This window comes from Somniosus microcephalus, chromosome 1, assembly GCF_052327205.1.
Source record: "Somniosus microcephalus isolate GS21.2 chromosome 1, FLI_Smic_1.0, whole genome shotgun sequence".
NCBI lineage: Eukaryota > Metazoa > Chordata > Chondrichthyes > Squaliformes > Somniosidae > Somniosus > Somniosus microcephalus.
The window spans coordinates 462,542,717-462,558,147 of record NC_140987.1 but is presented as its reverse complement, the minus strand read 5'-3'; the positions used below and the strand labels follow the sequence as shown (position 1 = coordinate 462,558,147).

The 15,431-nt window shown below is 49.1% G+C and overlaps 1 protein-coding gene across 3 annotated transcripts in view; it reads left to right on the top strand.

Annotated features, from left to right (window-relative positions):
- Window positions 1–15,431, top strand: part of ints6l (integrator complex subunit 6 like) — a 263,802-nt gene that overhangs the window by 221,161 nt on the left and 27,210 nt on the right. For all 3 annotated transcript variants that reach the window (XM_086002385.1, XM_086002375.1, XM_086002380.1), the window contains 5 exons: window positions 1,832–1,964; window positions 4,616–4,710; window positions 7,049–7,162; window positions 13,184–13,399; window positions 13,578–13,704. In XM_086002385.1, coding sequence (XP_085858511.1) covers window positions 1,832–1,964; window positions 4,616–4,710; window positions 7,049–7,162; window positions 13,184–13,399; window positions 13,578–13,704 — 685 coding nt within the window. The remainder of the gene's footprint in view (window positions 1–1,831; window positions 1,965–4,615; window positions 4,711–7,048; window positions 7,163–13,183; window positions 13,400–13,577; window positions 13,705–15,431) is intronic.

The window sequence follows — 15,431 nt, the reverse complement described above, 5'->3', positions numbered from 1 at the left end:
TTCCTTTTTAAAAAGCCAGTAATTTCCTGCTGTTTTTTTCTGACTTTGATGACGACCCTCTCCAAGGACAGGAGCTGGGGAATTTACAAGCAACCGCCAATCTACACTAACTTCCCTCAGTCGTAAGCCTTTAATTGACCTCGAATATGCCTATTTAGATTACGCCACCACGGGAAGTACCAGAGCAGTGGCCTTAAAAGGACAGGCCAGGTTAAACTGCTCCATCTTAACAGCGAAGCAATACAACTGTGCCCCAGACCTCATGAGCAACGCTGCGAGAGAGGAACTGATGAACAATCGTGTTTCATCCTTTACATGTTTGTTTTGAAAAGCCAAGGTATCTCAGACAGATACAATATAATGGCTATTTAGCAGATTGATCACAATTAAATTGCTCTTCCCTGATTTGGCTCCAGGATAATGGGATCAGGCTGCATGCTGTGCCTCATCTGGAGAGTGATGCAGCAAGGAGCCCAAAGAGCCAAGGGCATAACTGGCAACTCTTCAACTTCATCTTTTCTGCCAAGACACTCAATTTTGAAAGTTACTGAAAGCTGTTCAAAAGTCACGGTAATATGGTGTAATGATAATAGATACTAGTTGTGCAAATCATAGAATGATAAATGTAAGAAGTCACACAACATCAGGTTATAATCCAACAGCTTTATTTGAAGTCACAAGCTTTCGGAGCGCTGCTCCTTTGTCAGGTGGAGAGATGCATAAAGACACAGCTTATATAATCAGAGAATAATGTCAGATGTTTACAGGTAATCTTTCTAACTGCCATTTATCACACCTCGGCAGAGAGATAATCACAGCAATCAAAGGTGTGAATGGTGTCCAAACAGGTCAGTCAGGAAAACATTACATCAAAGAACAATGAGGTGGGATCACAAGGGGTCAAATGTTGCAGATGCTGGGGTCTGTGTGAAAAACAAAAAAACAGACAAAAAACATTTTTTTTGCTGGAAATCACAGCAGGTCCGGCCGCATCTGTGTAGAGAGAACAAGCCAACGACGACGCGAGTCTGGATGACCCTACGTCAGGTGGGGTTACATGTAGCGTGACATGAACCCAAGATCCCGGTTCAGGCCGTCCTCATGGGTGCGGCCTGAACCGGGATCTTGGGTTCATGTCACGCCACATGTAACCCCACCTGACGTAGGGTCATCCAGACTCGAGTCGTCGTTGGCTTGTTCTCTCTACACAGATGCAGCCGGACCTGCTGTGATTTCCAGCAAAAAAAATGTTTTTTGTCTGTTTTTTTGTTTTTCACACAGACCCCAGCATCTGCGACATTTGACCCCTTGTGACCCCACCTCATTGTTCTTTGATGTAATGTTTTCCTGACTGACCTGTTTGGACACCATTCACACCTTTGATTGCTGTGATTATCTCTCTGCCGAGGTGTGATAAATGGCAGTTAGAAAGATTACCTGTAAACATCTGACATTATTCTCTGACTATATAAGCTGTGTCTTTATGCATCTCTCCACTTCACCTGACGAAGGAGCAGCACTCCGAAAGCTTGTGACTTCAAATAAAGCTGTTGGACTATAACCTGGTGTTGTGTGACTTCTTACATTTGTCCACCCCAGTCCAACTCTGGCATCTCCACACCATAGAATGATACAGCACAGAAGGAGGCCATGCGGCCCATCGGGCCTGTGCTGGCTCTTTGGTAGAGCTATCCAATTAATCCCACTCCCCTGCTCTTTCCCCATAGCCCTATAATTTTTTCCCCTTCAAGTATTCCCTTCAAATAACACTCTTGATTGAAAAATATTCAATATTTGGCTTTACTGACTCACTTTTAAACTTTATTCCTAGGTGTTTGTGAGCAGTAGTGGAAAATACAGTGACCTGGGCCATCCATTTGGTTACCTTAAGGCGAGCACAACATTAACCTGCGTGAATCTCTTTGTTATGCCTTACAACTACCCCGTGCTGCTCCCACAGCTTGGTATGTTCATTGGTATTATGGACCGTTAGATTGTAAATAAGTGTGAGGGAAGAGGGTTTCTGACATGATACAAAGGATAGCTATTAAAACTCCTTCAGCAGAAACTTTGAATCAAATATTTAAAGATGCTGCAGGTTTATTTATTGTGTATTTTTACATTTTTTTGTGTAGTTAATGAAACTACTCTGATGTGTTGCTGTGAAATAAGCAACTGGCAGCTCACAGATTTTCCATTTTATTTTAGACGTAATGTTGATCTCGTTTTTCAATGCCTCCATCGCCTTGCTCCAAACTTATTCCCCTCTCGCACCCTTCAGTCTTCTGGCTCTGGTCTTCTGTGCCTCCCCTCGTCGCTCCATCGTTGGTGTTGGAGCTTTCAGCCACCGAGCCCTACTCTCTGGGAGTCCCTCCCCAAAACCCACCAGCCCATCTACTTCTCTGCTGGACACCTCTCCTAAACCCCGCTCCCCTGACTCGGTGTTCTGTGCTTCCTCCTAGCGCTCTGTAAAGTGCCTCAGGGCATTTTGTACATTATAGGCGCTATATAAATGCATGTTGTTGTAGTTTTGTAGATCTTTTGAGGGTCATATAACTGTTTGCTGCCTTGTCCTCTGGACGCCGCGCCCTTCACCTGGGGGGCCCCACCCTTCATAGAAACATAGAAGATAGGAGCAAGAGTAGGCCATTCGGCCCCTTGAGCCTGCTCCACCATTCAATGAGATCATGGCTGATCATCCAAATTCAGTACCCTGTCCCTGCCTTCTCCCCATATCCCTTGATCCCTTTAGCCTTAAGAAATATATCCAACTCCAACTCCTTCTTGAATATATTTAATGAATTGGCCTCAATTGCCTTCTGTGGTAGAGAATTCCACAGGTTCACCACTCTCTGGGTGAAGAAATTCCTCCTCCTCTCTGTCCTAAGTGGCTTACCCCTTATCCTTAGACTGTGACCCCTGGTTCTGGACTCTCCCGCCATCGGGAACACCCTTCCTGCATCTAGTCTGTCTAGTCCTGTTAGAATTTTATAAGTTTCAATGAGATCCCCTCTCATTCTTCTAAACTCCAGCGAGTACAAGCCCACTCGACCCAATCTCTCCTCATACGTCACCGGGACGCCGCACCGTTCTCCGGGACGTCGCTCACTGGGCGCTGTGTCCTTCACCGGGAGGTGGGCTGGGCGCTGTGTCCTTCACCGGGAGGTGGGTTGGGCGCTGTGTCCTTCACCGGGACGTCGCTCACTGGGCGCTGTGTCCTTCACCGGGAGGTGGGTTGGGCGCTGTGTCCTTCACCGGGAGGTGGGTTGGGCGCTGTGTCCTTCACCGGGAGGTGGGTTGGGCGCTGTGTCCTTCACCGGGAGGTGGGTTGGGCGCTGTGTCCTTCACCGGGAGGTGGGTTGGGCGCTGTGTCCTTCACCGGGATGTCGCTCACTGGGCGCTGTGTCCTTCACCGGGAGGTGGGTTGGGCGCTGTGTCCTTCACCGGGAGGTGGGTTGGGCGCTGTGTCCTTCACCGGGAGGTGGGTTGGGCGCTGTGTCCTTCACCGGGAGGTGGGTTGGGCGCTGTGTCCTTCACCGGGAGGTGGGTTGGGCGCTGTGTCCTTCACCGGGAGGTGGGTTTGCTTTGTGCATGTCGCTCATATTCTAGTTCCAGGATTTGTAAATTTTACCTCATCTTCTACCTTGGTTGTAGTTAACTGGCCGTTGACACATTTAAGTTGTAATGTATAATCTTGCTGCATGGATGTGGTGAATTATAGGGTTGGACCTGTTGATGGGGACACCCCAGTGGAAATTTAATCATTCATTTTATGTCCTTGTTGCCACCAAACCACATCCAAATGTATTGATTATTAAACTTATAGAGAACCAATTTGTGCATAAATTAACTACTTCACTTGAATATAAAATGCATTGGTTAATACAATGGATTTTTAAAAAATCTGTTCGCTGGCTGGGGGCGTCGCTGCGAAGGCGGGCATTTATTGCCCGTCCCGAGTTGCTCTGAGAAGGTGGTGTGAGCCTTCTCCTCGAGCCGCTGCAGTCGGTATGATGGTGTTAGGTAGGGCATTGCAGGATATTCACACAGAATCACAGAAACCCCACAGTGCAGATAGAGGCCATTTCGGCCCATCGAGCCTGCACCGACACATATCCCACCCGATCCCTGTAACCCCTACACCAACACATATCCCACCCTATCCCCGTAACCCCACGTATTTAATCCCCCTAACACTAAGGGTCAATTTATCATAGCCAATCAACCTAACCCGCACATCTTTGGACTGTGGGAGGAAACCCACGCAAACACGGGGAGAATGTGCAAACTCCACACAGACAGTCGCCCGAGGCCGGATTCGAACCCAGGTCCCTGGCGCTGTGAGGCAACAGTGCTAACCACTATGCCACCGTGCTGCCCTTGGCGACAGTGAGGGAACGGTGATGTATGTCCAAGTCAGGATGCTGAGTGATTGGAGGTGATGGTGTTCCTATGACATTGCTGCTCTTCTGTTTCTGAGTGGTGGAGCTCATAGAGGAGGGAGGTATTGAAGTAAATTAGACCGATCTGATTGAGGTTTGATGCTATTAATAGGTGTCAACTTTATTCGTTCATACCCAAGGACCTCTCATTGCTTGTTTTATTGTCTTTACAGATGATTTGTTCAAAGTGCACAAACTGAAACCAAATCTGAAGTGGCGCCAAACCTTTGAGAATTACTTGAAGACCATGCCTCCATATTATCTGTTGGTATGTGCAAATAGTGGAACAAAGGTAGCAGGAGGTGCAGAAAACTCTTGAGCTTTTGTCTAATTTCTATTTTGGAGGGAACAAGTGATCAGAAAATGCTCTTCAGATGCTGGAAGTCGCTTCGGGGCCAATATTGGGACTGTAATTGGGGCGGTAATTTGACAGCTGCTGAGTACTGTGTAGGAAGCAGCAGTCCTAGGTGTAGGGCTATTTAGACAGTATTACTGCTGATCATCAACTAACCGTATAGAATCATACAATGGTTACAGCACATCGGTCTATCGTGCTTGTGCTGGCTCTTTGGTAGATATATCCAATTAGTCCCACTCTCCCTGCTCTTTCCCCAGAGCCCTGTAAAATTTTTCCCTTCAAGTATTTATCCAGTTCTCTTCAGAAGGTTACTATTGAATCTGCTTCCACCACCATTTCAGGCAGTGCATTCCAGATCACCAGAACTCACTGTAAGAAAAATTCTCCTTGTGTCCCCTCTGGTTCTTTTGCCAATTACCGTAAGTCTGTGTCCTCTGGTTACCGACCCTCCTGCCACTGGAAACAGTTTCTCCTTATTTACTCTGAAAACCGTTCAAGACTTTGAACACCTATCAAATCTCCTCTTAACCTTCTCTGCTGTAAAGAGAACAACCCCAGTTTCTCCACATAACTGATGTCCCTTGTCAACAACAACAACTTGTATTTATATAGCACCTTTTAACGTCCCAAGGTGCTTCACAGGAGTATTAAGACAAAAAGTTTGACACTGAGCCACACAAGGATAAATTAGGGCAGGTGACCAAAAGCTTGGTCAAAGAGGTAGGTTTTAAGGAGCGACTTAAAGGAGGAGAGAGAGGTAGCGAGGCGGAGAGGTTTAGGGAGGGAATTCCAGAGCTTGGGGCCCAGGCAACTGAAGGCACTGCCACCAATCGTTGAGTGATTATAATCAGGGATGCTCAAGAGGGCAGGATTAGAAGAGCGCAGATACCTCGGGGTGGGGGGGGGTGGTGGTTGTGGGGCTGGAGGTGATTACAGAGATAGGGAGGGGCGAGGCCATGGAGGGATTTTAAAACAAGGATGAGAATTTTGAAATCGAGGCGTTGCTGAACCGGGAGCCAATGTAGGTCAGCGAGCACAGGGGGTGATGGGTGAACGGGAATTGGTGCGAGCTAGGACACGAGTAGCCGAGTTTTGGATGACCTCAACTTTACGTAGGGTAGAATGTGGGAGGCCAGCCAGGAATGCGTTGGAATAGTCATGTCTAGAGGTTGGATGAGGGTTTCAGCAGCGGATGAGCTGAGGCAGGGGCATGTTACGGAGGTGGAAATATGCAGTCTTAGTGATGCTGTGGATGTGTGGTCGAAAGCTCATTTCAGGGTCAGATATGACACCAAGGTTGCGAACAGTGTGGTTCAGCCTCAGACAGATGTTCGGGAGAGGGATGGAGTCAGTGGCTAGGGAACGGAGTTTGTGGCGGGGAGCAAAAACAATGGCTTCAGTCTTTCTCAATATTTAAATGGAGAAAATTGCTGCTCATCCACAACTGGATGTCGGACGGGCAGTCTGACAATTTAGAGACCATGGAGGGGTTGAGAGAAGGTAGATGTGGAAACTGACGCTGTGTTTTTGGATGATGTTGCCAAGGGGCAGCATGTAGATGTAGATGAGAAATGGGAGGGGGCCAAGGATAGATCCTTGGGGACACCAGAGGTAACGATGCGGGAGCGGGAAGAGAAGCCGTTGCAGGTGATTCTCTGGCTACGATAAGAATGGAACCAGGCGAGTGCAGTCCCACCCAACTGGACAATGGTGGAGAGGCGTTGGAGGAGGATGGAGTGGTCAAACATGTCAAAGGTTGCAGGCAAGTCGAGAAGGACGAGGAGGGATAGTTTACCGTTGTCACAGTCACAAATTATGTTATCCCTGGTACCATTCTAGTAAATCTCTTCTGCACCCTCTCCAAGGCCTTGACATCCTTCCTAAAGTGTGTTGCCCAGAATTGGACACAATATCCCAGCTGAGGACTAATCTGTGTTTTACAAAGGTTTAGCATAATTTCCTTGCTTTTGTACTCTATTCCTCTATTAATAAAGTCAAGGACCCGTATGCTTTTTTAACAGCCTTCTCAACTTGTCCTGCCACCTGCAAAGATTTGTGTACATACACCCCGGGTCTCTCTCTCTATTTGTTCCTGGGATATGGGCGTCGCTGGCAAGGCTGTGGACAGCGTTTATACAAAGTCTCTGGTGTTGTGTTATTGCTATAAAATGATAGTTAATAGTTGACTCCATTTAATTTGTCCATGACCCATGCTCCTGATGTCTGATCATTGTATTTATATTTTTAGCCATTGAAAAAAGCACTGCGGATGATGGGAGCTCCCAATTTAATCGGTGACAACAGTATCGAATGTGGGCTCAGTTACAGTGTCATTTCTCACCTCAAGAAACTCAGCCAACAGGTAATAAACTGAACATACTTCATATCATCGATTACCATGGTGTGGTGCGGCTCTCCCCATTGTTCACCGTGGTGTGGTGCGGCTCTCCCCATTGTTCACCATGGTGTGGTGCGGCTCTCCCCATTGTTCACCATGGTGTGGTGCGGCTCTCCCCATTGTTCACCATGGTGTGGTGCGGCTCTCCCCATTGTTCACCATGGTGTGGTGCGGCTCTCCCCATTGTTCACCATGGTGTGGTGCGGCTCTCCCCATTGTTCACCATGGTGTGGTGCGGCTCTCCCCATTGTTCACCATGGTGTGGTGCGGCTCTCCCCATTGTTCACCATGGTGTGGTGCGGCTCTCCCCATTGTTCACCATGGTGTGGTGCGGCTCTCCCCATTGTTCACCATGGTGTGGTGCGGCTCTCCCCATTGTTCACCATGGTGTGGTGTGGCTCTCCCCATTGTTCACCGTGGTGTGGTGCGGCTCTCCCCATTGTTCACCATGGTGTGGTGTGGCTCTCCCCATTGTTTAGCGTGGTGTGGTGCGGCTCTCCCCATTGTTCACCATGGTGTGGTGTGGCTCTCCCCATTGTTTAGCGTGGTGTGGTGCGGCTCTCCCCATTGTTTAGCGTGGTGTGGTGCGGCTCCCCCCATTGTTCACCGTGGTGTGGTGTGGCTCTCCCCATTGTTCACCATGGTGTGGTGCGGCTCTCCCCATTGTTCACCATGGTGTGGTGCGGCTCTCCCCATTGTTCACCATGGTGTGGTGTGGCTCTCCCCATTGTTCACCATGGTGTGGTGTGGCTCTCCCCATTGTTCACCGTGGTGTGGTGCGGCTCTCCCCATTGTTCACCATGGTGTGGTGCGGCTCTCCCCATTGTTCACCGTGGTGTGGTGCGGCTCTCCCCATTGTTCACCATGGTGTGGTGTGGCTCTCCCCATTGTTCACCGTGGTGTGGTGCGGCTCTCCCCATTGTTTAGCGTGGTGTGGTGCGGCTCCCCCCATTGTTCACCGTGGTGTGGTGTGGCTCTCCCCATTGTTCACCATGGTGTGGTGCGGCTCTCCCCATTGTTCACCATGGTGTGGTGCGGCTCTCCCCATTGTTCACCATGGTGTGGTGCGGCTCTCCCCATTGTTCACCGTGGTGTGGTGCGGCTCTCCCCATTGTTCACCATGGTGTGGTGCGGCTCTCCCCATTGTTCACCGTGGTGTGGTGCGGCTCCCCCCATTGTTTAGCGTGGTGTGGTGCGGCTCTCCCCATTGTTCACCATGGTGTGGTGTGGCTCTCCCCATTGTTCACCATGGTGTGGTGCGGCTCTCCCCATTGTTCACCATGGTGTGGTGCGGCTCTCCCCATTGTTCACCGTGGTGTGGTGCGGCTCTCCCCATTGTTCACCATGGTGTGGTGCGGCTCTCCCCATTGTTCACCATGGTGTGGTGCGGCTCTCCCCATTGTTCACCATGGTGTGGTGCGGCTCTCCCCATTGTTCACCGTGGTGTGGTGCGGCTCTCCCCATTGTTTAGCGTGGTGTGGTGCGGCTCTCCCCAATTGTTCACCGTGGTGTGGTGCGGCTCTCCCCATTGTTCACCATGGTGTGGTGCGGCTCTCCCCATTGTTCACCGTGGTGTGGTGCGGCTCTCCCCATTGTTCACCATGGTGTGGTGCGGCTCTCCCCATTGTTCACCATGGTGTGGTGCGGCTCTCCCCATTGTTCACCGTGGTGTGGTGCGGCTCTCCCCATTGTTCACCGTGGTGTGGTGCGGCTCTACCCATTCTTCACCGTGGTGTGGTGCGGCTCTCCCCATTGTTCACCATGGTGTGGTGCGGCTCTCCCCATTGTTCACCATGGTGTGGTGCGGCTCTCCCCATTGTTCACCATGGTGTGGTGCGGCTCTCCCCATTGTTCACCATGGTGTGGTGCGGCTCTCCCCATTGTTCACCATGGTGTGGTGCGGCTCTCCCCATTGTTCACCATGGTGTGGTGCGGCTCTCCCCATTGTTCACCATGGTGTGGTGCGGCTCTCCCCATTGTTTAGCGTGGTGTGGCTCTCCCCATTGTTTAGCGTAGTGTGGTGCGGCTCTCCCCATTGTTCACCATGGTGTGGTGCGGCTCTCCCCATTGTTCACCATGGTGTGGTGCGGCTCTCCCCATTGTTCACCATGGTGTGGTGCGGCTCTCCCCATTGTTCACCATGGTGTGGTGCGGCTCTCCCCATTGTTCACCATGGTGTGGTGCGGCTCTCCCCATTGTTCACCATGGTGTGGTGCGGCTCCCCCCATTGTTTAGCGTGGTGTGGTGCGGCTCTCCCCATTGTTCACCATGGTGTGGTGCGGCTCTCCCCATTGTTCACCATGGTGTGGTGTGGCTCTCCCCATTGTTTAGCGTGGTGTGGTGCGGCTTTCCCCATTGTTCACCATGGTGTGGTGTGGCACTCCCCATTGTTCACCGTGGTGTGGCTCTCCCCATTGTTCACCGTGGTGCGGCTCTCCCCATTGTTTAGCGTGGTTTGGCTCTCCCCATTGTTCACCATGGTGTGGTGCGGCTCTCCCCATTGTTCACCATGGTGTGGTGCGGCTCTCCCCATTGTTCACCATGGTGTGGTGTGGCTCTCCCCATTGTTCACCATGGTGTGGTGCGGCTCTCCCCATTGTTCACCATGGTGTGGTGCGGCTCTCCCCATTGTTCACCATGGTGTGGTGCGGCTCTCCCCATTGTTCACCGTGGTGTGGTGTGGCTCTCCCCATTGTTCACCATGGTGTGGTGCGGCTCTCCCCATTGTTCACCATGGTGTGGTGTGGCTCTCCCCACTGTTCACCATGGTGCGGTGCGGCTCTCCCCATTGTTCACCATGGTGTGGTGCGGCTCTCCCCATTGTTCACCATGGTGTGGTGCGGCTCTCCCCATTGTTCACCATGGTGTGGTGCGGCTCTCCCCATTGTTTAGCATGGTGTGGTACTGAAACTTAAAGACAGGAAGTTTGCCGGTCTAATGAACATAGAAACATAGAAGATAGGAGCAGGAGTCGGCCATTCGGCCCCTTGAGCCTGCTCCACCATTTAATGAGATCATGGCTGATCATCCAAATTCAGTACCCAGGCCCTGCCTTCTCCCCATATCCCTCGATCCCTTTAGCCTTAAGAAATATATCCAACTCCTTCTTGAATATATTTAATGAATTGGCCTCAACTGCCTTGTGTGGTAGAGAATTCCACAGGTTCACCACTCTCTGGGTGAAGAAATTCCTCCTCATCTCTGTCCTAAATGGCTTACCCCTTATCCTTAGACTGTGACCCCTGGTTCTGGACTCCCCCGCCATCGGGAACATCCTTCCTGCATCCAGTCTGTCTAGTCCTGTTAGAATTTTATAAGTTTCAATGAGATCCCCTCTCATTCTTCTAAACTCCAGCGAATATAAGCCCAATCGACCCAATCACTCCTCATACGTCATTCCTGCCATCCCAGGTATCAGTCTGGTGAATCTTCGCTGCACTCCCTCCATGGCAAGAACATCCTTCCTCAGATAAGGTGACCAAAACTGCACACAATACTCAAGGTGTGGTCTCACCAAGGCCCTGTACAACTGCAGCAAGACATCCTTGTTCTTGTACTCAAACCCTCTTGCTATGAAGGCCAACATACCATTTGCTGCCTTAACCGCCTGCTGCACCTGCATGCTTACCTTCAGCGACTGGTGCACAAGGACACCCAGGTCTCGTTGCACTTCCCCTTCTCCCAATCTCTTGCCGTTCAGATAATTGCCTTCCTGTTTTTGCCACCAAAGTGGATAACCTCGCATTTATCCACATTATACTGCATGAGCCCAATCACCCAACCTGTCCAAATCATACTGGAGTTTTTCGGCATCCTCCTCACAGCACACGCACCCACTCAGCTTTGTGTCGTCTGCAAATTTGGAGATATTACATCTAGTTCCCTCGTCCAGATCATTAATATATATTGTGAATAGCTGGGGTCCTAGCACCGATCCCTGTGGTACCCCACTAGTCACTGCCTGCCACTCGGAAAAAGACCCGTTTATTCCAACTCTTTGCTTCCTGTCTGCCAACCAGTTCGTTAACCAAGTCAGTACCTTACCCCCAATCCCATGAATGATTTGTGCTGAACTGTGATGGGGTCACAGTTGGCCTCAGTGTTATCTGGGCTAGGGAGTGCAAAGGTCAGGATCTACCCTGGTCACTGTCACTGGAAAGTGTACATATATGGATGATACGTGTCGGCAGAATCAGACTTGGCTGTAACAACAGCAGAAAATGCTGGAAAAACTGAGCAGGCCAGGGCCTGGAGAGAGAAAAAGAGTCAACGTTTCGGGTCTGGGACCCTTCGTCAAAACGGATGCTGCCTGGCCTGCTGAGTTTTTCCAGTGTTTTCTGTTTCAGATTTCCAGTATCTGCAGTATTTTGCTATTGTGTTAGACTTGGCTGTGCCAGATTCCACCCCCTCCCCCAAATACACACCGCCCACATTCACACATTGGTGAGATACTGAAAACCAGCTGGGAGCCAGCGTGAGTCACCAGCTTCACAACAGATGGGGAAACAAGAAACCTGGAAGATGAACTGTAAGGAAGTTGCTGTTAGACAGTTGTAAGAACACATGCTGAGTTAATTTGTGTAGTTTAGATTTGGTAGGCTGTTTAATAGAGCAAGTTGTTTTTTTTTAAATGTAATTTTCAAATGTCTAGGAAGTATATCAAAACTGAATCTGTAATTTGAAGTATCACATTTTGAGATTTTTGTCAGTTTTTCCATAGAAAAGATTTGGGGGGGAAAGTGTAATATTTAAGGGTTGTGTTTTAAAGCAAAGTGTGTTCACATTTTTTTTTAAAGGGGTCATTAAGATAAAAGGTGGTTAAAATGCTAATAGGCTATGTTGTTTCCCAAAGACTATAAACAATCAGCAACTTGTTAGCTTGACTTGGCAATCAACAAGCACCCATTGTGTTGGGAAGACTGTGGTCCCTGGAACTTTGTCAGTGGCCTACTCAACCTTCCAGTTCTGGTCGCCATATTATAAAAAGGATATAGAGGCACTGGAGAGAGTGCATATAAGATTTACAAGGATGATACCAGAAATGCGAGGTTACACTCATCAGGAATGGATGAACAGGCTGGGTCTCTTTTCTCTTACATAGAAACATAGAAGATAGGAGCAGGAGTACGCCATTCGGCCCCTCTAGCCTGCTCCGCCATTCATTGCGATCATGGCTGATCATCCAAATTCAGTACCCTGTCCCTGCCTTCTCCCCATATCCCTTGATCCCTTTAGCCTTAAGAAATATATCCAACTCCTTCTTGAATATATTTAATGAATTGGCCTCAACTGCCTTGTGTGGTAGAGAATTCCACAGGTTCACCACTCTCTGGGTGAAGAAATTCCTCCTCCTCTCTGTCCTAAATGGCTTACCCCTTATCCTTAGACTGTGACCCCTGGTTCTGGACTCCCCGACCATCGGGAACATCCTTCCTGCATCTAGTCTGTCCAGTCCTGTTAGAATTTTATAAGTTTTTGAAATGAGCAGGCTGAGGGGTTGAGCTCAAGGAGAATGCAGGAGGGCAGTTAGTGTGTTTTGTTTAAGTTACACAAGGTGACTCACTGTTGTGGGGAGGGGTACTCTTCTGTATTTTTACATGAAGACAAGTTGTACTGATTGAATGAAGTGAGTTTGATCATAGCTATTGCTCTGTACTCGCTTGCTGTAAATTAAAGCAGCTCAATGATTCGTATCTGGCCTTTTCCTACCGGGTGCTTTCTCCGTTCACCCTCAAAGATTGGTGGGTTGGGGCACATGCAGAACACACAAATATCCTGTTCAAATCATAAGGGAGTACTATCGTTACATCCCTGGGTTACATTATCGCGCAGGTAGATATTGGGCAGTGCGAGTCTACTCCAGCACGTAAGGATCATGGGAGCCACTTACAGGGGCGACTGATGTCACTGAACCCGAGAGAGTTGCTACAGCAGACCTGAATTTGTAATGGAATGTATGTAATATAAAGCTGATTAATGTTTCAGGCCAAAATAGAGTCCGACCGTATAATTGCATCTGTTGGGAAAAAGACCCCACAAGAGCTGGGAATCAAAGTTAAGAACCAATCTAGTGTGCTGTCTCTGGCTCATCGCAGAGACTTCAAGCAGCTGCTGCAAGGAATCACGGGGGAAGTGCCACTCAGGCCTGTGGAACTAAGCATGAAGGAGTTTGCTGGCTTTCAGATAGCAATCCTAAACAAGGTAAATAATTGTTTCCATCAGTTACTATACTTGGTTGAAGAAGAAATAAAATGTGCTTTTTGTGTTGTAATAGAAGCTCCGTCGCCTCGTTAATGATGGAAGTATTTGGATTGAAATTGTATTTGGATTTTTTGCCAAGAAAATTCAATTTAAAAATGATCTTGTCTTCAAAACTTAGGATGTTAAGCCTCAGACTTACAGGAATGCCTACGATATTCCTCGCCGGAGCCTGTTGGACCAGCTAACTAGAATGAGATCAAACCTGCTGAAAACAACCCAGAAACTGATTCGTGGACAAGATGAAGGTAAGGAGAATGAGTGGGATACCATTGGAAGTGCAAAATAGCAGATACACTCTGTTTCGCACCTTGCTAATTGCAAAGGAGTCCTGTGATAGTCAGTTGTGCTGGAGATGTGAAAACTTGTACAAATCCTGTGGGTTGGGCTATCTCGGGCCACGCTCGGACAAGTAGTTTGACAGCACAGGGGCCATGGAGGTGGCAGAGAGGTAGAGCTGGGTGTTGTTGGGGTATGTGTGGAAGCTGACCACATGTCTTTGGATGATGTCACCAAGGGTTGGCATGCAGAGGAGGGAAGCCAAAGATAGATGCTTCTCTTCTCTGGAAAGAGAAGCCATTGCTGGAGATGCTCTGGCTACGATCGGATAGCTAAGAGCAGGGGTGGGCAGTCCCACCGAGCTGGACAGTGGAGGAGGATGGTGTGGTCGGCTGTGTCAAAGGGCGCAGAGAGATCGAGGAAGGAAATGCACCCTGGTTACAGTCACAGCCCTACTATTTAAATACTGCTGCTGGAAGCTGCTTTGGACATGTTCGATTCCACGCTATTGTTTGTTTAATAAGAAGCCACGAACATGATGCTTAACCCGTCTAATTTCACCTCATTAAACTGTTCCTACTGCATTCAATTAATTCCAGCCCTTTGCCTACCCCATCGCCATGAATTCCCCAGAGGCAGGAGCAGTGAGACAATGGCTGTTTATGCCTGTTTTGATCTATGCACGCTTGTTAGAAGATGCTTGACCCAATGGTGTAACGTGTGGTGCCACAGACTGGGGGAGAATGGGGCTTACCCCTTGCCACTTCCCTCATTTTCCTGCAGCTTTAACGAATTGTAGTCTCCCTCCTTGTTTTCCCTCTCTTCAATTGGGCTGAATTCCAGTTGATAGTACATTATTCTCCTAGAATCATAGAAATTTACAGCACAGTAGGAGGCCATTCAGCCCATCTTGTCTGTGCCGGCCGGCAAAGAGCTATCCAGCCTAATCCCACTTTCCAGCTCTTGGTCCGTAGCCCTGCAGGCTTCGGCACTTCAGGTGCACACCTAAGCACTTTTTAAATGTGGTGAGGGTTTCTGCCTCTACCACCCTTTCAGGCAGTGAGTTCCAGACCCCCACCACCCTCTGGGTGAAGAAATTTCCCCTCAAATCCCCTCTAAACTTCCTACCAATTACTTTAAATCTATGCCCCCTAGTTGTTGACCCCTCTGCTAAGGGAAATAGGTCTTTCCTGTCCACTCTATTTAGGCCCCCCATAATTTTATACACCTCAACAAGGTCTCCCCTCAGCCTCCTCTGTTCCAAAGAAAACAACCCCAGCCGATCCAATCTTTCCTCGCAGCTAAAATTCCCCAGTCCAGGCAACATCCTGGTAAATCTCCTCTGTACCGTCTCCAGTGCAATCACATCCTTCCTGTAATGTGGTGACCAGAACTGCACGCAGTACTCTAGCTGTGACCTAACTAGTGTTTTATACAGTTCAAGCATAACCACCCTGCTCTTATATGCTATGCCACGGCTAATAAAGGCAAGTATCAGAAACAAACCCCAACTGTCAGAATGAACATGGTTCAATCCTGGATGTGATAAAAAGCAGAATCCAACCCCTGCAGTCACGTGTGAACTCGCTGGTGTCTCAGCAGGTTCGATGATCAATTAAATCCCTTCTCACACACGGAGCAGGTGAATGGCCTCTCCCCAGTGTGAACTCGCTGGTGTGTCAGAAGCTCAGATGAA